The following is a 24,074-nucleotide window of genomic DNA, read 5'->3' on the forward strand; positions in this document are numbered from 1 at the left end:
ATAATATTTTTAGAAGCTATTTATCAGTCATGATACTTTATGATAAGTAGGAGGAACTCTGGTGTATCCATAAATGTGTTGTTACTTATCTTTTTCAGGTAAATGTTACTCCTTCTGTGCAATCTGCTGGTGATTTCCCCCAGCTTCTCCACCATGGTGTGAATGTAGGGTCCTTACCACATAATGAGTCATATTTGTTGGCTGAGCAGAATGGCAGCCCAGTTAATGTGCTGGAAGCAACAATGAGATCCATTACTCCACAGATTAATGGGAAATCTTCTAATGATGACTTTGAGCAAATGATCAGAAGTATGTCCCAGGTAACCGTATCTTCTGCTAATCTTGAAATGTGACAAAAAATAGCGTACTTGATATTAAAAAAAAAAAAAAGCAAACAAACAACATAGAAAACTTTTTACTGTTAGGAGCAACTGGCAAATGAGAAAGCAGTACTGGAAAAATAGCCTTGAGGTTGTTCCTGCTGATACTATCTTTAGCTGGGTAGTGTGACACTCACAGAACTGGATGCTGTTGTCTTTCTCTGCTCATTTCAAGACTAATGCATGTATGCAGGGCACCCTTTGATAGAGCATGCTCTTGTATACCCAACTAACAAAAGCTAGTTGTTCTGTGTCATTGAAAATTAGATGAAAAATTCCTTTTTGACACTGCTGTGTGTTGTTCTGTAATCTTACTATGATTCTGTGGTAGGCAAAAGTCACTTCAGTGATTGTAGCTGAGAATGGTCATGCATCTGTTATGGCATTTTTCTAATTACCTTTTGAAAGAGCTAGATATGGGAAGTCTTCTGCAGTTCTCCTTTTACGTTTCTACTTTTCTTTTGAATTCCATCCTCTTATTTCTTGTCCTGCATCAAAGTTGTCCTCTACTCTCTGAAATTTTGTAGATTGCCACTGTTGAGCCTGAACTCTATATTGAACTGATTTTTCCTTTTCTGTCTCTCAAATCTTTTATAATTATTACCTGTCTAATATGATAGTTCAATCTCAGAACTGAAGAACTGTATTTGTTACCAGTGTTACGTAGCCTTTTCTGGTTGTAGCAGTCAAATTTAAAGTTCACTTAAAAAGTTGTTTACCACATTCATTAATTCTGCTCTTTGACATTTTTAATATCTGTACCCTTTTATTTCTTCTGAACAGGGTCGTCCTGTTGAGACAATTGAGCTTATTAAGCCTCTCAGTGGTGGCCTAGGCTTCAGTGTTGTGGGACTCAAGAGCGAAAACAGAGGAGAACTAGGAATATTTGTGCAGGAAATCCAGGAGGGAAGTGTAGCTCATAGGTAAGATAACAGCTGAAATATTTTACTGTGCCAAGTGTTAATGACACACTACAGTTTAGTTGTGTTATTGCTGGTGTATTTGTGGATTGAGCATGTGTTTCACTTGCACTCTGAGCCATGCAGCCTAGCATCACTCAGTTTTTATAATTCCGGAGTAACACAGCATATGACTTGTGCTTGAATTTTACTCAGATGTAGTTTCTTCATGGTTTGCTTATAGTAACTCCCTTTCATAAAGATGGCTATAGTTCTTGTCATGGCTTTTAAAACTGAAATACAGGTGTTGCCGTATTTGGCTGAAAAATAACTTAGTGCTAAAAAAAAATCCATTGTGATTGGTGAGATTGTGAAGTATATCCCCACTATGCAAGTGTAAGGAATCCTTACACCTAAGCTTTTAAGTCAAGAAACTTTGACCTGACATCTTCAGGCTTTTAAAAATACTCAGCTGGTGCTATCAGAAACTCAGCAATAATGATAGCTTGTATATAGTGTGCTTTAGATATTAATCCTGGTTCTGCAAACTGTTCAAAGAAAAGGATTTCTGCTGTAAGAGCAAGCAAACGAACTTACTGGTGAACATCAGCAATACTGGTTCACCATAGACTAAGTTGTTGTTCTGCAATGGGATATTTAACTTCTCTGCTGATTTGCTGGTTAGATCTTTTTTTTGTGTCATAGTTTATATATTGCAGGGGGTGGCTGGATCATTTTAGTTTTTTACATCCTTACAGTATATTTTAATTTGCCTAAATCCTCCTTTTTTCCATTTTCCCTACAACCTTTCCATGTGGCCTTTGCTTTTGCTCCTAATCCTATATGGAGGAGCTGAGAGACCTTCCCTGAAACAAATCTTGCTAATGTGCTGGCAAGAGAAGAGCTATTCAGTAGTTGTTATAGACTCAGATCATGAAGGTCCTCATAATAATAAACATTCCATAGCATTCTGAGAAATAGTTAAAGTTCACAAGTAAAATATTATCTGTTAAAGCTAAATAGTGGTTGTTGTTTTTTTTTTTTTTGTGAATGCTATTGATTACTTGTAGTATAGAAGCTGCAGTAATATGGATTCTTGTTCTCAATACTTCCCTTTGTTTTGCAAAGCACTGCCACTTTAGGACACTGAAGGCATGTCCAGTGTCCCTGCTGATTTGTTGTGGAACAGATAGAAGCAGTGAAGGAGGCAGATGATAACTTGTCTGTGTAGACTTCATAGAGCTCATTTGAAGTAAGGGCCAGGTGGGGAAGATTGTGCAGTTTTACAGTAGTGCTTCCTTTGTCAGAAAATGAAGAATCATTCTATAATTTACTCAAGACTTTTTTTTTCTCTCATTTAAAAAGGCATCTATTCTATCATTTTTTTTCTTCGTGCACTCCCCTCCCCCCTTTTTTTTTTTGTATAAAAACAAAACTAGTTTCCATAATGTCTTGATGCAAGTCTGTTCTTTGAATATTCAGAATGGGTGCACTGAACAAAGCAGAGCATTTGGTCTGTTAATCAAGAGGCTCAAAGTTGGGAATAAACATAAGTTCCCAGGCTATGGTTGGGAGTGACTGAGATCTAATATGCTTAGTCTTGGATGGAGGTACAGGGAGAAGAAAGCTAGCTTAGGGGGGTAACAGCCAGGGGAGAGTGGCAGAAGGATTAGCTTCAAAGGAAGCGATCACCAGGGTGCTGCATCAGCTTCTTTCAGCAGAACTGCAGGGAAAGATTAAAAAGGAGTTCAAATAGAGAAGAAGATATTGAAAATACTGGAAAACTGTCAAAATATTATAATTACTGTGGCAACACTTTTTGATTTTTATTGTTTGGTTGATTTGTCACCCCCCTTCCCTGTTGATGCATACATGACAGAGATGGAAAGCTGAAGGAAGCAGATCAAATCCTTGCTATTAACGGACAAGCCCTTGATCAGACAATTACACATCAACAGGCTATCAGCATCCTACAGAAAGCAAAAGATAATGTCCAGCTAGTTGTGGCCAGAGGCAATTTCCCTCAGCTCATCAGTCCTGTAGTTTCCCGGTCTCCATCTGCTGCTAGCACAGTTTCAGCCCATTCCAACCTGGTGAGTATACCCCAAATGTCTGTGTAGTCAGTTCTGGGCGTATATGTGTTTAGGTCATCTAGTATTCTGTGATTTTATTTTTTTTATTGTAACTTGTTTGCATATTTTTTCATCTACAATTTTTTCTTCCTGATATCTTTGTTGCACTTGGTCCCATGCAAAGAGTAGAAAATACTTAGCCTTGCTGTGAAGATCTTGATGTTGGCCATCTACCAACCTATATCTCCATCACTGCAAGTAGAGCATATTTAAATTCCTATATAAAGTTTTGTTTTAAGGTAACAGTAAACAAGATCTTTTCTTCTGTCTTACCTTCTGTGTGGGCAAAAAGAAATTTTTGTGGAATTGCATTCTGATCTGCGCAACCACCTCAGTGGGTACTTCTCTTTTCCTTTGTTCTGTTATAGCAATGGGTCTCAAATAAACCAATAGAGGAAGCTATCAGAATGTCACAGGTAAAGACACACTTCATGGCACGCAGAAATGAGCTCTGCTGCTTTTGAAAGCTTTTACACATGTATATAAGGAGAAGATAGCTCAGAAACGCAGTAATATTATGCCCCTCTCTTTGTTGTATCTTCTTCATGTAATGTCTGATACATTTTTTGCTTCCCCCCATGGTTATTTCTCTGTATCTCTTAGTTCAGTTATCTGTGAGTGTTCCTTACCTGCAATTACAGACTGCCCTATATGGCGTGGTCTATCAACTATTCTAGTTAATTTCAACCATTGGCATGAAGCATTTGGTGACAGAATTTCAGAATTATTGCGTCCTTATGTGTGCAGAAATATTGCAGATCAGATAACCCTTTACTGTCAGTGCAGAGGAAGGGCCTGCTTTCTTGTAGTACTCCTGTTGTGTACTTCTTTCTCTTTGTGATTACTTCCGTATTTCCCGAACATCTTCTGCCTCTTGAAAAATGTTCTTTTTAAACCTGGCGTAGCTCATTCATTTTTTTTTCTTATGTGTTTTTTTTTCTAGTCATTTCTAGTCTTTTCCTTCAGATTCAATTGCTTGTGAAAAAGAGCTTTTCTTGAAGCCTTCTTGTTTTGGATTTTCTTTGTTATCTTTGATTTATGATAAGGCTGTGGATACTAAATAAGTACCACATGGTTTTGTATTTGCAGTATCTTGATTTCCAAAATAACACTTTATTTTTGAGTTCCTGATGGAACAATAGCTGTGGTTTTAAATTTTAGATGAGTTAATGATGTGATCTGTACTTATACTAAACAATACCATGAATGTTCCAGATATCAGACAACCCTGAAATCTTTGTTCACTACTCAGGGAGAAAATCTATTCATACATAACTTGCAATATATACTGCTTTGCTTAGTCTTAGCTTTTGAATGGGGTTTATAATTTCTAATGTGTTTTGATTGCCAGTTCGAACATGCACGTATTTAAAGGTTTTATTTTCCAGTTCTGTGAGGTTTCTTAGGGGGAGCAGTTCTGTTTTTGTTTTGTTTTGTCAATGACAAGGAGGTAGGTAATCATAAGAACATTGCATAAATTCTTTCAGGTTCTCATTCATGATGAGAGCCACCTAAGCAATGACAGGATGTGTGACCAAGGCACAAAGCTGTGGTGTAGGAGGTTCACACTGGACATTAGAAAAAATTGTTTGTCGTGGAAGTGGTCAAGCACTGAAACAGACTTCCTAGTGAGATGCTTGGTGTCCTGTGATTATTAGTGTATATGACACATTTGGATAATGCCCACATTAATATGTTTTAACTTCTGTTTATTACTGAGTAGTTCAGGCAATTGAACTAGATGATGTTTGTAGGCCCCTTCTAACTGAACTAAACTGTTCTTGCTCTATTAGCTAACCTTCTGTCTACTTTTCTTTATTTGAATACATACCTGAGAAGTCAGAGAAAATATTTGTGAGTATTAAGATGTAATTCCATATTTTTTATCATTTGCAAATTTAATGCTTATTTCTTTGAGGTTCACTGGCAGCATGTGGAGACCATAGAGTTGGTGAACGATGGCTCAGGTTTGGGATTTGGGATAGTTGGTGGAAAATCAACAGGAGTGATTGTTAAAACCATCCTCCCAGGAGGGGTAGCTGATCAGGTAAATTCAACCAACCTTTCTATTAATCATTCAGTACAGTGTGAAGTTTCTCTTTACTTTTATACTCATACTAACTAATGCTAGCTTTTTCCTTTGAAGAGTAAAAAGGAGAGAGCACGTGGTGAAACCCTTTGAAAAGGTTTTTTTGGTGCAGGGAATCTGTGCATTTGAATATAAAAACTGGTGCAAATGCTAAATGCTTACGCATTTAGACCTCTAATTCTTTCATGAATATAGTAGTTATAATTCAAGGAGGCAGTAATTATTTTGCCTCCTCTGACCATGCAGGTTAAAGGAGTGCTGATTCTGCATCTCTCCATTGGGCTTACTTAAGGTCAGGGCAGGCATCTGCCTTCGTGGATCTGCTTTAGATCATAGGCTATGTAGCTAACTTTGATCCTTCCTGGGGCGGTTCAGAAGAAGTGAAAGTGGTCATCAAAGCCCATTTTGAGCTTATCCCTAAGCAGAGATGGATTTGTTTTCTAGACTTTAATAATTTTCCATGGGCTAAGTTCCTGTGAAGCATGGTTATTAGTTAAATAGGAGAATAATCCTAAATAAATGAAAGTGTAAAACAATATAACTAATTGGAGTTAGTTATATGCTCTCTAAGAGAGAAGTGTATTTTATTTTAACTTATAGTTAATTCTGAGTGTTGTTTTTTTTGAAAAGAAGCATTAAGCTGAGTATACCTTTTAATGCTGTGTTTGAAAATGAGACCTGGAGTTCTGTAAACTATGTATAACTGTTAGGTATTAGCAGGTGATAGCCATAACTATTTGTTATTTTTTTCATGCCTAGGTGACTGCTTAAATAAAGAATGTCCTAGATATTTTTTGAGAAATTTCTAATAAAATTAGCATGCCATTGAGTGACACGCTTGACTTCTACCATGCTACCAGGATGTTGATTAGGTATTCAGGCAGTCTCTAGTTCGTATGTATTAAAAGTTACTAAAAGTATGTAATCATTCCCTAATTTTATTATTAATGTGAGGAATTGCAGGGTGGTTACTTCATTATTTATTTTTCTGATCCAGCATGGGAGATTGTGTAGTGGGGACCACATCTTGAAAATCGGTGATACTGACTTGACTGGAATGAGCAGTGAACAAGTGGCACAAGTTCTGAGGCAGTGTGGAAATCGAGTGAAACTGGTAATTGCAAGAGGTCTTGTTGAGGAACCACCTCCACCAGCAGTCCCACCAGGTACTCCAGTACCCATCTCAATGCCAGAGAAACAAGTAAGCAACAGCAAATACACTTGTGGCAAACTTTTACTTCAAACACAATTCTATTTTAACTTCTATTTGAATGTCTTTCATGCTTATGTTCTCAAAAGTCAGCATTTTTAATCTCAGTAGTGTTGTTTTTATCTTACTCTCTGGGAGATGTTTGATGTCAATAGTCTATGCTGCAAAGAACTGCAACATTCTTTCAAGTGCTTGAGTCCTTCTATGATGCAGAGTTGGGAATAAAGATATGACCTGAATAACTTCAGGATTGATTAACCCCTGGACGTGCTTGTGATTTCGCAGTCATGCTTTGGAAAGTATCTCTGTAATTTTTTCTTTAGAGCATACTGGTTCTGTACTATTTCACAGAATTGTAGGGGTTGGAAGGGACCTCTAGAAGTTATTGAGTCCAACCCCCTGCCAAAGCAGCTCCCTAGCCCAGGTTGCACAGGTAGGTGTCCAGGCAGGTCCTGAATGTCTCCAGAGAAGGAGACTCCACCACCTCTCTGTGCAGCTGTGCCACTGCTCCGTCACTGCACTGGGAGGAAGTTCTCATTTGTGCAGAACTTCCTGTACTTCAGTTTGTGGCCATTTCCTCTCATCCTATCACCACACACTGCTGAGAAGAGTCCAACCTCACCCCTTTGCCTCCCACACCTTAGACATTTATAGACGTGTATCACATTCCCTCTGAGTTGTCTTTTTTCAAGGCTGAACAGATCCAGGATTCTTCTCCTTTCATTATTAGGGAGGTGTTCCACGCCCTTTATCATCTTTTTAGTCCTCCGCTGGACTCTTTCCAGGAGTTCCCTGTCTTTTTTGTACAGGAAAGCATGGAACTGTCACAGTACTCCAGGTGAAGCCTGGCCAGGACAGAGTAGAGGTGGGGTATCACCTCCCTCGACCTGTTGGCCATGCTCTTTTTATGCGCCTCCATTTCACTGTCTACTTGTACTTTGTCTCTTCAGAATCATTGTTGTTTCCATAACATTACAGATGTTCGTCAGACAGTTCTTCCCTGAGCTAGTCAGAACATAGAAACTACTTTTTTCTTGCATCACTGGGCATTGCTTATTTGGTAGTCATTTTTCACAAAAAAAAAAAAAAAAAAACAGCTGCTACACTTATTCTCTTGCTCCTCTGCTGATGATTTTACTCTCTCTACTGTTACTCCTCAGACTATCTGTGGTTCCTTTACAACTGTCAGCCTTTTAAAAATTCTGTAAACATCATCATGTCCTATCAACTCAAACGTCTACAATATGGATTATTTCCACTTTTGTAGCAAAGCCTTTTTTTAGGGAGGTGAGGAACAGTAGTTGTAGAATCATAGAATATCCCAAATTGGAAGAGACTCATAATGATCCAGTGGATCCAGTTCCTGGTTCTAACAGGACCACTTAAAAATGTGACCATATGACTGAGGCTATTGTCCAGATACTTCTCAAACTCTGACAAGCAATGTGCTGTGACTGCTTCCCTGGAGAGCCCATTCTGGTGCCTGACACCCTCTTGGTGAGGAAACTTTCTGATGTGCAGCCTGACCCTCTTCTGATGCAGCTCCATGCCATTCCCTCAGGTTCTGTAACTGTCACCAGAGAGCAGCGCTGCTGCTCCTCTCTCCTCATGAGGTGTCATTGGCCGCAGTGAGGTCTCTCTCTTCAGTCTCCTCTTCTCCAGGCTGAACAAACCCCAGTAGTAAGCCATTCCACATACATCTTCCCCTCTAGACCCTTCACCATCTTTTTAGACCTCCTTTAGACTCTGATAGTTTTATGTGCTTTTTGTACACTGATGACCAAAACTATACACAGTTCTCAGTGTGAGGCTGCACTAGTGCAGTGTACAGCAGAACAGATACTATCTTTGACTGTCTAAGAATGCCGTGCTTGGTGCACCCCAGGGTACAGTTGACTGCCTGAGCACATTGTTGACTCGTATAAAACCTGCTGTCAACCAAGACCCCTGAACCTCTTTCAGCAGGGCTGCTTTCTAGCGTCTCATCCCTGTCTTTATGTCTAGCCAGGGTTGCTCTCTTGGTGTATAATTTGGCCAGTGCTGTTGTCAAACTGAAGCAATTGATGATTTGCCCAGCTCTCTAATTTGTCTAGGTCTCTCTGCAAGGCCTCTCCACCCTCGATGGAGTCAGCAGCTCCTCTTAGTTTAGTATCATTGGCAAACTTAATTGGAATACCTTCTAGTCCTACCTCCAAGTCATATATTAATGTGTTAAAGTGAACTGGCCCTAAATGGAGCCTGGGGAACCCTGCTAGTCATTGGGTAACAGCCCAGTGTTTACTATAATTCTTCAGGCCCAACCTCTCAGACAGTTGCTCACCCACCATGTTATGTTTTTGTCTTTATATATGCTGGGCATCTTGCCCAGAAGGATACTATGAGAAACATTATCAAAAGCTGTACTGAGATACAAAAAGATAACTGGTTGGCTTCCCTTGGTCAGCTAGATGGATGACCTTGTCATAAAAAAAAAAATAAGTCAGTTAAAAAGAACCTTCCCCTCATGAACCTGTGTTGGCTGTGACCAGTGACCTCATTGTCCTTTGGAGGTTCTTCAATAACTTCCAGCATAGTTTTCCCCATAATTTTGCAAGGCACTGAAGTGACAGACTTGTAATTACCAGGGTCTTCTTTCTGACAATTCTTGAAAATTGTAACGTTTGCCAGCTTATCAGCAACTGGGACCTCTTCAGTTTCCCAAGAAACTGTAAAAAGAAATTCAAAAATACTTGAGAGAGGTCTTGTGATGACATTAGGCCAGCTCTGTGGGAACCCTGGTATAAATTTCATTGGGCTCTGTGGTTCTATACGCTTCCAATTCAGAGTGGTCTGGGAGTTGATCATTATCACAAGTCACAGTCCTCCATCCTGGGGCATCTGCAGTCCCAGAGCCCATTATTGGTGTTGAATATGGAGGCAAAGAAGGCATTAAACATCTCCGCTTGTCTGTGTCCCTTTTGTAAGGTGACAATTCTCATCAGGAAATGAACAAATGTTCTCTCTGGTCCTCCTTTTGTTGTTAAAGTATTTAAAAAAAATCTTTTTGTTGTCCCCTCCAGTTCTGGCCAGCTTCAACTCAAACTGAGCTTTAGCTGCACTAATTTTCTCCCTACAAAGACAAACAGCATCCCTGTAATTTTCCCTTGTGACCTTACACTCTTTTTCCACCTAAGCTCTAAAAGAAGATCCCTGTTTGGCCAAGCTGACCTTCTGATGTTTTGGAACTGCCTATATCATAGCTCTCAGGAGATGGTACTTAAAATGTGACCAGCATTGATGGACTCCAGTGCTTCAAAATGAATTTCCCAGGGGACCTTCCTAACTAATACCCCGAGCACCCTGGAATATGTTCTACTCATATCCGGTGTTGCATTGGCAAAGATGGCCACCAACGAGGTCTTCTTTGTTCACAAACAACAAATATAGGAGGGCACCTTTTCTCATTGGCTCCTTTAGTAGTACCTGTACTAGGAAGCTGTCATCATGATGTTTTAGAAATCTCCTGGACTTGTTTGTATGAGCTGTGTATGTGTAGCGTTCCCAGTTAATATCTGTCAAGTTGAAGTCCTCTTTAAGGACAAGGTTGGAGGTCTCTCTTAGTTTCTTAAAAGTAATTCATTGGTGTCGTCATCCTGGCTGGGTGGTCTATAGAGGATTCTCACAGCAGTGTCGCCTTTATTTGCTTATCTCTTAGTGCTTACCCAGAGACTCTCTGCCACTAGCTGACAGCTCTATACAATCCAGCTCTTCTTATTACATACAGCAGCAACTCTCCTCTGCTTCTCTGCCTCTCTCTTTGGAAAAGTTTGTAATTGTCCATCAGAGCACATTGGTCACAAGACTCTACCAACTAGGTTTCACTTATAAGTGACATCATAGCACTGGGCTGAGCCAAGACCTCTCCCTTCTTAACTGTTCCTCATGCTGCATTCATTGGTGTAGAAGCATTTCAAATGTGCTTCATTCTACCCAGTGCCTTGTGGATTAGTATCTCAATAGCATGCAGCCCCTCTGATTATGATACAGTTTGATAGCTTATTGTATGTGCACTTCATCTAGGCTGCTGGTCTCACATACAGCCCCAGCATGCTGCCCATAGGCTCATCTCTAGCCAGCTAGGTTTTATCCTCCTCCCCTTTCAAATCTAGTTCAAAGCCCTTTGTACAGTTTTGTCACATGAAGTTATAATCAGATACAATTAGATGTGAATATGTGGAATAGATGAATGAGACAAAAGGTGCTTCTGAGCCTGTAAGTAGATAAAATTTATGCTTTGGAAAGAATTTTTCATTCCTTTTTCATGTTATGCATTTCAGATACATCAAAAGAAGAATCATACCTTCTTTAAGAATTCCTTACATGACTGCCATTGTTTTAATTCTGTTCATTGTAATGGTATCAGTGGAAAAGAAACAGATATAACGACAACAGACTGGATGAATATAAGGTTAACTAAGAAAGTTAATCTCAACATGCACTCCTTGAGTCATTCTGGAATCTGTTGAGAGGAGACGGGTGTATTTCTGTCTCTGCAGCATTGAGGCATTAGACCACGGCTTTCCTGTAGATGAAATGAATAATATTTAACCTATTAGTTAACTGTAAAGTGGCAATTTGAGAAGGGAGACTGAATTTGATAATTCATTTGTATGTTTTTCTTCAGAATTTACTTTTCTGTAGTTACAGGATGAGGCCAGTTGTAGGATGTGTAGAATTTGCAGTACTGGTAAAAAAAAAAATAATAAAAAAAAAAAGCTGAAAGCCCCCAAGAGGCATATTTGCCACCTTCCTCTCCTTTTCCTTTGTTTTTAATACCTTATCCCTGGTACACCAGTCTTGTCAGGAGCAGGCTGTTTTAAAACTGCTTTTGCCTGCACAAAATCTTGGAGAAGGGAGCACTCACGTAATGATGCTGCGAGCCTCAGCAGTTCGAATCTGGATATTAAACATCAGTGAAGTGAAGATGATGAAACTCCTTGGTTTGTCCGCTCCTTCCTCACAAAAACATAGTGAAAAACTGTGAAGAGGTAGATAAAGCAGTAGAATGCTACTTTTCCTTTGATTGTGTTTTTAGATTGAGTTTTTCAGATAAAGAACTGAATTCAGAAAAGTCAGATTCTCTTTTGAGCAAATAGCATCATAGTTCTCCTGAAGTATCCTTTCTTTGGGGGGGTGAGAATTGGAAAGGAAAAGTGGGACAACCCATCTATCATGCAGAAGAGACAGAATAAAATAGAGGTACAGTAGGATCTTTGCAGAATTTTATTCAATTCATTGCAGAATTTTACTGTGTGAATAGCCATTGCAAATATATGTGTAAGTACTGATATCTGTATAAACATGTAGCCATGCACGGACACTTGTCATCATCAGAGTTGATAGTAGGTACACACTTTAGACAGATGAAGTATGATCATTTCTGAAAAAAATGTTATTTAATGTTGAGATTAAGTTTTTTTAAGTTGTGTTTTGCTTTCTGTTAATATTTAGGCATTATTATTGAAATGAGAATTTAATATGCATTCTCCTGTAATAGATACTTTCATTAATGAAAAGTAAATGAATTATTTACCCTGATATTCTTTGTTGTGGAAATTTGGGGGGATGAAGTAGGTGTTAGTGGAGATCATCATTATTTAGCTAATTGCTAATATCTAGTTAAATGCTACTGTATGAAAAAGAAATTTTAAGTCTTTCAAAGTACAAGAAAAATAATTGCCTCGGTTAAATAGCTTTAATTCTCTTAAACTTGCTTGCATAGGAAAAAATAGCTGTATTGAACAGGAATTTATATAAATAGGAAGAGAATTTATTTTTAAGAGGACAACATTATAAAATTGTTTTTTAAGAAGTACCAGAAAAGTTGTAAGTTACATCATATGTTATTTAAAAATGGTTTATGTAACTTACTGTAGAAGAGGTTTGTTGATCAGTTTTTAAAATTTTAGTCATTTTTACTCATAAGGTGATTTTATAGGTTGAAGAGTAATATCCTAGGGGCACTGAATTGAAGAAGGCATGACTTATGTTGCTTTAGGATTTGACATGTTACCTGTGCTTAACTTCTCTGTTTTTAAGAGGAAGAAGAAAATTTGTATCTTTTTTTTCTCTCACGTATATGTCTCATATTACAAGCTTTCTTTGTATTTTTCATATCAGGTGAATGTTTCTGTTGATAGTTGTGAAGAAGGAGAGAAGTTTAACGTGGAACTCACTAAAAACATTCAGGGATTAGGAATAACTATTGCTGGTTACATTGGAGACAAAACATCAGGTAATTATAAATTCCTGTAGTCTGCTGTACAGTTTATTGTGTAGTAAGGCATAGCTGAATTAAATTTTAAGGCATGTAACTTCACTTTTTGGATAACATTTCTTAAAAATCCTTAGTCATAATTTTTTTTTTTAAGAAAATTTAATGATTTTCATTTTAAGAGATTCAGTTTAGAATTAATCTGTTTTGTTTTTTTTAAACCCCACCTGTTTTTTTTTAATTAGGTCTTAAATTCACTTGTGCTTATTGTGTTTTCAGAAAACTAATATGGATTGAGCCAGTTTCATAAGCACTGATTGGACTTCTAAAATCAGATTTTCAGTTTTGAAGACTCATAACGTTAGCATTCTAATGAGTTTTAGGAAGTATTACTATAATTTTTCATTTTTTTTAAAGCAGCATGCAAAGTATTACTAGCAGATAAAAAAAAATTCCTTTCAGTGACCTCTGATTGTACTCAGTGTTTGTTCATCTCTTGGGTTGTTATAGATCTGGGTTGACTCCTGAATTTCACACTAATATGAATAAATAAGTGCATCAGTATTCATGTACAGTTGTGTATTTTTGCTATGTAATTTCAACTACAATTATCAGAATAATACTTCAGAACTATCTATTGCCTCCCTAGAAGAATATGGCAAATGAAACACTGTTAAGAAGGGGCAGTTTTTAAATATGCCATAAACATTCTCAGATTGCTGTGGTTGTGACTCTTAGTTGTATACATATAATTAGGAAAATTTATGGGTAAATACATTGTGTATCATTGGCATAATTAGCGGTCTTTGAGAAGCTGAAGCAATTTAAGCAATCTGTTCTGTAAGATAGAATGGTCACAGTATCTTCAAGTAAATTCTTTAAAACACAAATAAGATCAAGTAAATTCTTTAAAACACAAATAAGATCATAGAATGTTTGATAGATGTCACAGCATATTTTAGCTGATAAATTATTATGCTGTATGTGACTGCATTAGGTGTCTTCATGCCTTAGGTGCTAATGGAGCATCCTTAAGTTTATGACTTAGTAATTAGGCAAGGAACCATTTTATGTCGTAGAATCAGCAATAAAACTGCTGGACAATGAGGACTGGTAGTTAAATCTTTCTCTAACCTGACAAATAACAGCTTGTCATCTTACTATGCAGCTGTTACAGGCTATGAAAATGCTTGGAAACTAGGAAGATAAGCCATATAATTATTCACAAAACCTAGGAAAACTAATTAATAAAAACAAGAAAACAATTGTAATTTTCATAATTTGAACATATTTGTTGTCTTACTCTTCATAAGTTGAGTATAGTTATTAGAGCAAACCAGAAACCTAACATTCCTGTTTGCTAGATCTTGTCACGCTGAGGCTAAACAAGATAAGTCTTCAGGTCTTTGAAGGCACTGGTACATCTTGACAGCTGCAACAACCTGTTTACAGGGCTGTGACCATAAGTCCTGATTTCATACCAGTTAATGCTAATACTGATTTTATATGTAATACTGCAATCATCCACGTAGGATATCCAGATATTTTCTCTTTACTCAGATGAAGTTGTTTCAGTTTTTTCCTTTTTTTTTTTTTTCTGAAACGGTTTCTTTTTTCAGAATTGCTTTTGAAATTTATTTTTTTAAACTTTCCATAGTTGTTTTTGGTATCTTAACTTATTCTTCAGATTCAAAATCAGTAATTATCTGAATTTATTTTGAGGTTTGGATTTTTTTTCTGCTTCTGTCTCTCATCTGTTTTGCTTTTTCCTTATTGGATCAAACAACTGTGATAAACAGCTGGTTCAAGCAAACATTTTAGTCCTTCTTGTTTATAACATTCTGCATTGTTTACCCTACTGTGCAGTTTCTTAAGCGTAGTAAGTATGCAGAGAATTCAGAATTCACTAGATTAGTGTACCCAAACCAATTTTTGTGCCTTTCAATTTTAAATCTAATCAAGAAAAAGAGATGCATTGTTTTTGTTGTTGATTTTGGCATTTAGATTAAATTAAACTAGAATTTTTTATATTACTTTTGTAGAAAACAGTTGTAAGATTTTGAGTAAAATCACATCCATTAATGGCATTAATGAGACTCATCTTTTAGGAAAATAATACTATGTGTTTTACTTAAAACATGTACTTTCTTGGTATTTTTTTTCCTTATCTTACCTGTAGGTTGTAATTTCTTTCTTTTCTCTCTTTGCTGATGATATTAGTAGTAGATTATTTGTATTATTTAAACTGTCTCTTTAATTTATCATTTAATATAAATTGCTCTGTTTTTTCATCCCAGAACCTTCTGGTATCTTTGTGAAAAGCATTACAAAAGGCAGTGCTGTTGAACAAGATGGTAGAATCCATGTGGGAGATCAAATTATTGTTGTAAGTAAGCAAAGAAATGAAAACGCTTTCAGAGCTCCCTACTTACACAAGTTGTTAAAAAATGCTCATGTAATGCTTGCTTAGTCATATAATACTTGCTTAAAACATTTAAGATTGTCATTGAAACAGTAAATCCTTTTTTAAGTGAGCATTCAATTATATTAGCTGTCTGATTATGCTACATGTAACTCAAATTTCCTAAGGAAACCTGCTCATATGCATGTATCTTATGAGGAGGACTGTTGAAACTGGTTAATAAAGGAAGAGTTTCAAAGTTTGATACAAATCATGCAACTATTTTCAAGTGATTTTTAACATATGGTATTGAAATGTTACCAAGAATTTAGACTTTCAGAAAAAATATTTTCCTATCTTGCATCTGGACTTGCAGATAGTGAAGGCAGCAGTAACAACCAATTACAGTCTCTCTCCAAGTAGGAATGTGCCAGTGGAAGTATATATGATATTTATAATTATTTAAATGTAAAGTTCATATGGCTGAAACATATCAACACTATTCTCTCCTTTTATGTCTGCAGTAGCAGAAGAAATTAAGCAATGAGGTTTACTTAAGATGTAGTGGGGACATTAAATAGTTCTGGCTTACTTTTAATTACCTTACGTTTAAAAGGATACCAGAGTTGGAAGTAGTTCAGAGAAGGACAAGAAAATGATTAAAGTTGAAAGGACAGCTATTCTTTTTTCGGAAGGAATTACAATATTGGAGTATGTATTCCACATACTGCCCAAACAGATACTGGGGTAAGGGACTGTAATGCAGCTTGGAGGTATTTCAGAAATTACACATTTGAAAGAGTGAGATGGGGAAAAAATAGGATAATATGGAGCTTACAGAAAGAAGAACAATAAGTTCAGTATACTAGGGCCAGCGGGATGAAATTGAGCAACTCCAAAGTATTCAGAAAACAAAGCTGAGTTAATGAGGTAATGGGATGTTTTCAAAATATCCCAAACTGTATTTATTAGAATACTTAACTATAAATAACAACTGGGCAGCTGGTACAGTGCTTGATAGGGAAGTTGAATTTCATTGTGTTCAGTAATGGACTTCCCCATGTCTGAGATTATCTGAGCCTAAAACTCCTGTGCTCTGTAGTTTTTCCTGTTACAGTGAATGCATGTTTTTTTCCTCGCCCCTCTCTAGCTAATTGTCCTGACCATGGCTGTATTTATTTGGTATATGTATTAATTATTTAGTAAATAAACTAAATAAATAATACATTTATTATATTGTATTATAAAAAATACAATGTATAATAGTTGTGGTTTTTTTCCAAGTAGTTCCTAATAGAAGATGGGGATGTTGTGGCAGTTAGGGAGTCTGTAGGGGAACCATGAATAGTGCTTCCAATATCTTCTTCCAGCTCGCAGAGCATGTCTGCATGGTTCATTTTGACAGGCATCCGAAGTGTTTCTCCCCACTTTGCTGTGGTACTGGTTGGTAGCTAGCTAATGAGTGTTTCAGTAAAAGTGATTAGCATATTGAACATTCATATGTCTTCCAGGTCTTTGTTCTTGTTCTTCTACTTGCTTTGTATTCTGACAGATGCTGAGCACTCAGAGTATTGCTTTACTCTGGACATTGTATATCTTTCTGCTAATAAGCTACTTAATCCTGCAGGTGGATGGAACAAATCTTCAGGGTTTTACTAACCAGCAAGCAGTTGACGTTTTACGACACACCGGACAAACAGTTCGGCTCACTTTGATCAGAAGGGGGCTTAAGCAGGAAAATCATATTCAGCCCCAGGAGGATTTCAGTGCTGCTGTTGAAAGGGACTTAATGTTACAAACAATGGACAGTGGCACAGCCAAAGGTAATTAAAACTGGCTTTGCTTTAAATTTGGCTTGAAGTATTTTTCTTCTCAATTACAAACTGGAAATAAAGTTGTCTAGATTCATTCTGAGTAGCTGTTCCTGGTGCTGTACGAGTGGAAAGTTTGATCTATTGCAGATTCATTAATCTTTTAGAAACAGTGGTATTATTTGCTACATTTTCAAAGTAAATATTGAAAGCTCTGCACTGCACTACCAGCTGAAGTCCTTCAAGGCTTAGATCCTATAGATCTTTGAATAGTAAGTAGGTAGGTAGTGCTTTATTTGTGCCAAAGAGTGATAGCAGTGTTAGAAAGCAAGCAGAGATATTCTTCACACTGGGAAAAATGAGTCTTGTTTCCTTTTACTCTTACATGTCTGTGTCACAGTCTTGAGGTATGACAGAAGAGGCTTAAATGTACAGTGTGTGTACCTTGAAGTACAGGTGCCAGATCTTGTAGTCCATGTGTATGAATAGAATATGTATGTGAGGCTGGATGATAAACAGATTATTTTCAGCTACTTCCACTGTGGGCTGATATCAGTAGACATATGCTACATCTTATAATCTGAAGTATATTATCCAGCTTGCATAAGGTTTTGAAAGGAGTTGTAATGTATTCTCTGAATGGCATCCTCTCATTCTACCTTTGGTACAAATTACAGAGGAAATGCTTAGAAAGTGCTGTTTCTCCAGTCTAGAGGTCTTCTACGCAGCTGACAGACAGCAACATACCTAACATAATTCTGCAGCAGGAGAGATTTTCTACAAGTGAGAACTTTGTCAGCTGTAAAGTACTACATTCCTCAAGTCTATACCATTTTCATTTTTCAATGTTAGTTTACTGTGCGTCATGAGAGAAAGAAGAAAAACAAACACAAAAACAACATAAGTTGATATGAGTGTTGCAGAAAGGGACACAGGGAGAAGGCAAAACATGAAAAAAATATAAAATACCAGTAAAATACAGTGTTTCTTCTGGGCCTTTTATGCCATATTCTGTTTGCCAAACATGGATTCTCTGGTTCACTGGAAGAGGAGTCAGTGCCCTGGAACATGTCCACAAAGTTGATGAATACATAAAATAGATCAAAATTCTTATTCTTCTTTTTCCAGATAACTGTGAAACAGAACAGGGATCTCCATCGCTTCCATGCAGTGACAGCGTGGTAAACATCAGAGAAGACATTAAACAACAGGAATCAGGTTTCCAGTGTTTGATATTTTATTCTGAGAAAATGCACTTGGCTGTGCTTACGTTTAGGCTCAGAGTTTTGTGTGCATTTCTGTCATGTGTTCTATGAAAATGAGAATGTACATCTAGAAATTAATCATACATGAAGATGTGTACTGCCTCTGTACTGTTGAGTGCCATAAGTACTTTGACAACTACTACTATTTATGTCTGAAAACAATTACATTTATAAAAAGATGTCACATGAAACATTATGCTTTTTGCTTCATACTTATCTTACATTTTAGTCCATTTATACATTTCTGCTTGAACTTTTTCATTCGTCTTTTTCACTTCCTTATTCCCTAACATGCCTTCTGGAGACTTGAACCTCTTGTGATAAGTTTCCATCTCACGAAGTCCCAAGCTTGTATTCATTTAAATCTGTGTTCAGTGATAGCATTTGAATTCAGTCAGTTCTGATATACTGATATTTTTTTTCCCATGCCTTTTACGGAAGTTCTTATTTTGTAGTTGATATTTTATTTTCATAGTTGAGGCATTTCAGTTGTGGGCATATGGTTTCCAGATTGAGACAGCTGTGATATGCTTTGTAACATTTTCTTTTATCCAGAGCTTCATGAGAAGCTGATATCCATCCACCCATTTGATTTTTTTTTAAGGGTATCTTTTCAGTGTATCTTCTTTTAACTTCTGTTTTCCATTTTTCTAGATAACTGAAGAATTTGTTTTAAGACCTTTTCTTTTGTTACTTCAGGGTCTCTGGAGGAAGTACTGTCATATTTGAGTGTTGCACAGCTAGCTTTTTTTTTTTTTAAATAATATTTCTGGGCTCTGTTTAGATTTATGCCATTGTCTGAGGCTGTTAATCACTTTAAATTCTTATGGAAAGTCACCATGACTTCAGACCTTAATATTTTAATGAAGATTTTAGTGAGCATTGAGACGGAGAGTTTGGTTGCTTGACCATATGCACAGCATGGGGCTGAGGACCGTGAATATATAGAGTTCCATTAATTCTGCTGTACTATTTAATCTGAATACTGGCTCTTGTTCGTATGTTACTTTTTAGATTCTAGGGCAGGAAATACCATTTGAATGAGGAAAAAATAAGCAGGAGAAAATAGTCTCCCTGTTTTTTCAGCTTGGAGAAAAACTCTTATCATTCTAAGAGCTGCTCCATTGTTCTGTCTAGGATGTCACTGTCTTTTTCACAGCATCCAGATTCTTCACTCTTCACTGAATTCCAGTAGTGATTTCATTGTTGCTCGTTATCTATTGTTCTTTCATGGCCCTCTGTGGCCTAAAGGTTTAAAAGATCTTTTGCTGTCAGGGACTGTGAGCGGGAGATTGACTGGTGGAGTAGCTCCCTAGAACGCCAGAGCAAAAGGCACCGGGGAGATCCCCCGCAGTTGGTGGTGGACTCCCTGACCTGTCCCTGTAGGGCAGAAGGGGGATATCTGAGGGATAGGGAGGGCTGGCAGAGAGTCCCTGCTCAGTACCCTGCCTGGTACCATGGGCAATCTCCCCCTCTGCCTCCTGTGTCCCCAGATCCCCCTAAGCAATAGATTTGCAGCATTGGATGTTGAAGAGGTGATAAGGGGTGAAGTGCAGGAAGATTCCTGCAGGAGGTCACCAATGCAGGGCAGTCAACTCCGTGCATTGAGACTGCTACTACTAAGAAAGAAAGGAAGGTGATCGTAGTGGGTGGCTCCCTTCTAAAGGGAACTGAGGGCCCCATTTGCAGACCAGACCCAAACCGCAGGGAAGTGTGCTGTCTCCCTGGGGCCCGGATCAGGGACATTGCTAGAAGACTCACAGATTTGATACGCCCCACCGACTACTACCCCATCACTCGTAGTTCAGGCAGACTGCAATGAAATATCTCAGAGAAGTCTGCGAACTATGAAAAGTGATTTCAGGGGATTAGGGCGATTAGTTCAAGGGGTGGGAGCACAAGTGGTGTTTGCTTCCATACCTGGGGTGGTGAAGGACACAGAATGGGCTGGGAAAACACAGGTGATGAATAATTGGCTGAGAGGTTGGTATAGAGACAGACACTTTGGGTTTTTTGACCACAGGGTAGTTTACTCAGCTCCTGGCCTGTTATCTGTTGATGGGAATGCACCTATCTCAAAGGGGGAAACGAATCCTAGCACAGGAGCTAGCTGGACTCATTGAGAGAGCTTTAAACTAGCTGTGACGGGGGAAGGGGATAAAACAGGGCTCGCCAGTAAAGAGCCTAAGGAGGCTGTGCTGGAGAAAGGGGTGAGGCAGATATCTCAGCTGAAGTGCATCTATACCAATGCACACAGCGTGGGCAATAAACAAGAAGAGCTGGAAGCCATTGTGAGGCAGGCTAACTATGACCTTGTGGCTATTACAGAAACATGGTGGGACCTCTCCCATGACTGGAATACTGGGATTGATGGCTACAAGCTCTTCAGAAGGGATAGACAGGGAAGAAAGAGTGGTGGCATAGCTCTCTATATCAAAGAGTGTTTTGATGTTGAAGAGCTTGAGGTTGGAAATGATAGAGTCCCTATGGATAAGGATCAGATGGATAGTCTTTAGGAGTGACATCGTGGTGGGGGTCTGTTATAGACCACCTAGTCAGGATGAAGAAATAGATGAGGTGTTCTATAAACAACTCGTAGATGTTGCACGATGGCCAGCACTCGTTCTCATGGGGGACTTCAACTTCCCTGACATATGCTGGAAATATAATACTGCACAGAGGAAGCAGTCCTTGAGATTTCTAGAATGTGTGGATGATTGCTTCCTGACACAGCTGGTGCAAGAGCCTACCAGGGGAGATGCCTTGCTAGACCTACTTTTCACTAACAGGGAAGGACTAGTAGGAGATGTGAAGGTTGGAGATTGTCTTGGCCAGAGTGGCCATGAAATGGTGGAGTTTGCTATTCTGGGTGACATCAAGAGGGTGACTAGCAAAACTGCTACCTTGGACTTCCGGAGGGCAGACTTTGACCTGTTCAGGGTGCTTGTTGCAAGGGTCCCTTGGGACTTGTTCCTGAGGGGTAAAGGGGTCCAGGAAGCCTGGATGCTCCTCAAGATGGAAATCTTAAAGGCACAGGAGCAGGCTGTCCCGGAGTCCCGTAAGTCGAGCCGGAGGAGAAAAAGACCAGTGTGGATGAACCGGGAACTTTTGTTGAAACTCCGAGAGAAAAAGAGAGTCTGTGTCCTCTGGAAGATGGGACAGGCTACTTGGGTGACTACAGAGAACTGGCCAAGATTTGCAGGCAGAAAGTTAGAAATGCTAAAGCCCAGCTTGAACTTAGACTGGTTACTGCTGTAAAGGAGAAAAGAAAATCCTTCTACAAATATATTAACAGCAAGAGAAAAACTAAGGAAAATTTCTCTCCTTTACTCGACGAGGCAGGGAATGTAACCACAGATGATAAGGAAAAGGCTGAGGTTCTCAATGCCTTCTTCACATCTGTCTTTAATAGACAGAGCAGTTGTCCACACGGTACTTTTTGCCCTGACCTGGAAGTCCGGGACGGAGCGCATAATGCACCCCCTGTGATCCAAGCAGAGATGGTCAGAGATCTACTCCTCCATCTGAACTGCCACAAGTCCATGGGGCCAGATGGGATCCACCCAAGGATGAGGGAGCTAGCAGAGGTGATTGCCGAGCCACTTTCTGCCATCTATCAGCATTCCTGGTTGTCTGGAGAGGTCCCACAAGATTGGAGGCTTGCCGATGTGACTCCCATCTACAAGAAAGGCCGTAAGGAAGACCCGGGGAACTACAGGCCTGTCAGCCTGACCTTGGTATCAGGGAAAGTTATGGAGCAGATGATCTTGAGGGAGATCACATGACATGTGCATGGCAATAAAGGGATCAGACCCAGCCAGCACGGGTTCACCAGGGGCAGGTCGTGCTTGTCCAACCTCATCTCCTTCTATGACTGGGTGACCAGACAGGTAGATGAGGGAAAGGCTGTTGATGTAGTCTACCTGGACTTCAGCAAGGCCTTTGACACGGTCTCCCACAGTATTCTCCTGAGGAAACTGGCAGCCTGTGTTGTGGACAGGTTCACTTTTCTCTGGGTGGAGAACTGGCTGGAGGGCCGTGCCCAGAGGGTAGTGGTTAATGGAGTTAAGTCCAGCTGGCGTCCTGTTACGAGTGGTGTCCCCCAAGGGTCAGTTTTAATATCTTTATTGATGACCTAGATGAGGGAATTGAGCGTACCCTCAGTAAGTTTGCAGATGACACCAAGTTGGGAGGATGTGTCAAACTGCCTGAGGGTAGGGAGTCCCTTCAGAGGGATCTGGATAGGCTGAACAGCTGGGCTGAGCTCAATGGGATGAGGTTCAATAAGACCAAGTGCCGGGTCCTGCACTTTGGCCATAATAACCCCATGCAATGCTATAGGCTTGGGGCAGAATGGCTTGAAGAATGTAGAGAGGAAAAGGACCTGGGGGTGTTGGTTGATGCTCGGTTTAACATGAGCCGGCAGTGTGCCCAGGTGGCCAAGAAGGCCAACAGCATCCTGGCCTGTATTAGAAATAGTGTAGCCAGCAGGAGCAGGGAGGTGATCATCCCCCTGTACTCAGCTCTGGTACGGCCGCACCTCGAGTACTGTGTTCAGTTTTGGGCCCCTCAGTACAAGAAGGACATTGAGGCCCTGGAGCGTGTTCAGAGAAGGGCAACAAAACTGGTGAGGTGTCTGGAGCACAAGTCTTATGAGGAGCGGCTGAGGGAGCTGGGATTGTTTAGTCTGGAGAAGAGGAGGCTCAGAGGAGACCTTATTGCACTCTACCACTTCCTGAAGGGAGGTTGTGGTGAGGAGGGGGTGGGCCTCTTCTCCCTGATAAATAATGACAGGACGAGAGGAAATGGCCACAAGTTGTGCTGAGGAAGATTTAGATTAGATTTGAGGAAACATTTTTTTTCTGAAAGAGTGGTCAGGCACTGGAATGGCCTGCCTAGGGAGGTGGTTGAGGCACCATCCCTAGTGCTGTTCAAGAAGCGTTTAGATGAGGTGCTAAGGGATTTGATTTAGTAGTTCAGTGGGTAGGGATGGTGATAGGAGGATGGTTGGACTAGATGATCTTGTAGGTCCTTTCCAACCTTATGAACCTATGTAGAGTCTGTCCAAAAGGAGCAGGATTTACTGTCAGATCTGTAAATATTTCAGCCATTCCACTGAATCAGTCTGGTCAGCCCACCTAAATACTGACTTAACAGGTGCTTGAGGCATGTATGTAACTTTCATTTGCTTTGTGCCTGATAGTCCTTCAGAACACTGAGGTTAATTTAAATGTTTCCTTTCTTCCCAGCCACTTAGGACAAATGTTATGGTTGAACTTCCAAGTCTCTCAAAATACAGATAGGGGAAGGGATGTTGCAAATTGGGCAAGGTGCAAATAATTTGCAACTGTCCTGCAAGTTTTTCCTCCGGCAAGCCCAAACTCAGTGAGACAGTACATGTCAGGTTTCAGTCGTATTTGGGAGAGTGCAGGCATTGTGGATTGATTGTGCAGTCTTGCACAGTGTATTTACTTACTAGTGATAGAAATATACAGAACATTTTAGTTTTTGTCATAGTAATCTGAGACATCACTTCTAGATTTCCAGCTAACTGCTGTGGAAGAAGCAGCTGTGAAGGCAAAATGGCAGAGGATAATGGGGTCAAATTACGAAATAGTGGTGAGTAAGCTGTAG

General features: G+C 39.2%; 1 protein-coding gene across 6 annotated transcripts in view; it reads left to right on the forward strand.

Moving 5' to 3' along the window:
- The window catches only part of MPDZ (multiple PDZ domain crumbs cell polarity complex component), a 98,113-nt gene that overhangs the window by 13,043 nt on the left and 60,996 nt on the right, over positions 1-24,074 (forward strand). For all 6 annotated transcript variants that reach the window (XM_065745491.1, XM_065745494.1, XM_065745496.1 and 3 more), the window contains exons 4-13: positions 99-320; positions 1,164-1,303; positions 3,159-3,372; positions 5,330-5,458; positions 6,498-6,701; positions 12,870-12,984; positions 15,261-15,349; positions 16,992-17,187; positions 18,304-18,393; positions 23,980-24,059. In XM_065745491.1, the coding sequence (XP_065601563.1) occupies positions 99-320; positions 1,164-1,303; positions 3,159-3,372; positions 5,330-5,458; positions 6,498-6,701; positions 12,870-12,984; positions 15,261-15,349; positions 16,992-17,187; positions 18,304-18,393; positions 23,980-24,059 (1,479 nt within the window). The remainder of the gene's footprint in view (positions 1-98; positions 321-1,163; positions 1,304-3,158; positions 3,373-5,329; positions 5,459-6,497; positions 6,702-12,869; positions 12,985-15,260; positions 15,350-16,991; positions 17,188-18,303; positions 18,394-23,979; positions 24,060-24,074) is intronic.

The sequence above is a fragment of the Cyrtonyx montezumae genome, unplaced genomic scaffold (assembly GCF_038088225.1).
Source record: "Cyrtonyx montezumae isolate F1298 unplaced genomic scaffold, pur_monq_1.0 scaffold_36, whole genome shotgun sequence".
In the NCBI taxonomy this organism is placed as follows: domain Eukaryota; kingdom Metazoa; phylum Chordata; class Aves; order Galliformes; family Odontophoridae; genus Cyrtonyx; species Cyrtonyx montezumae.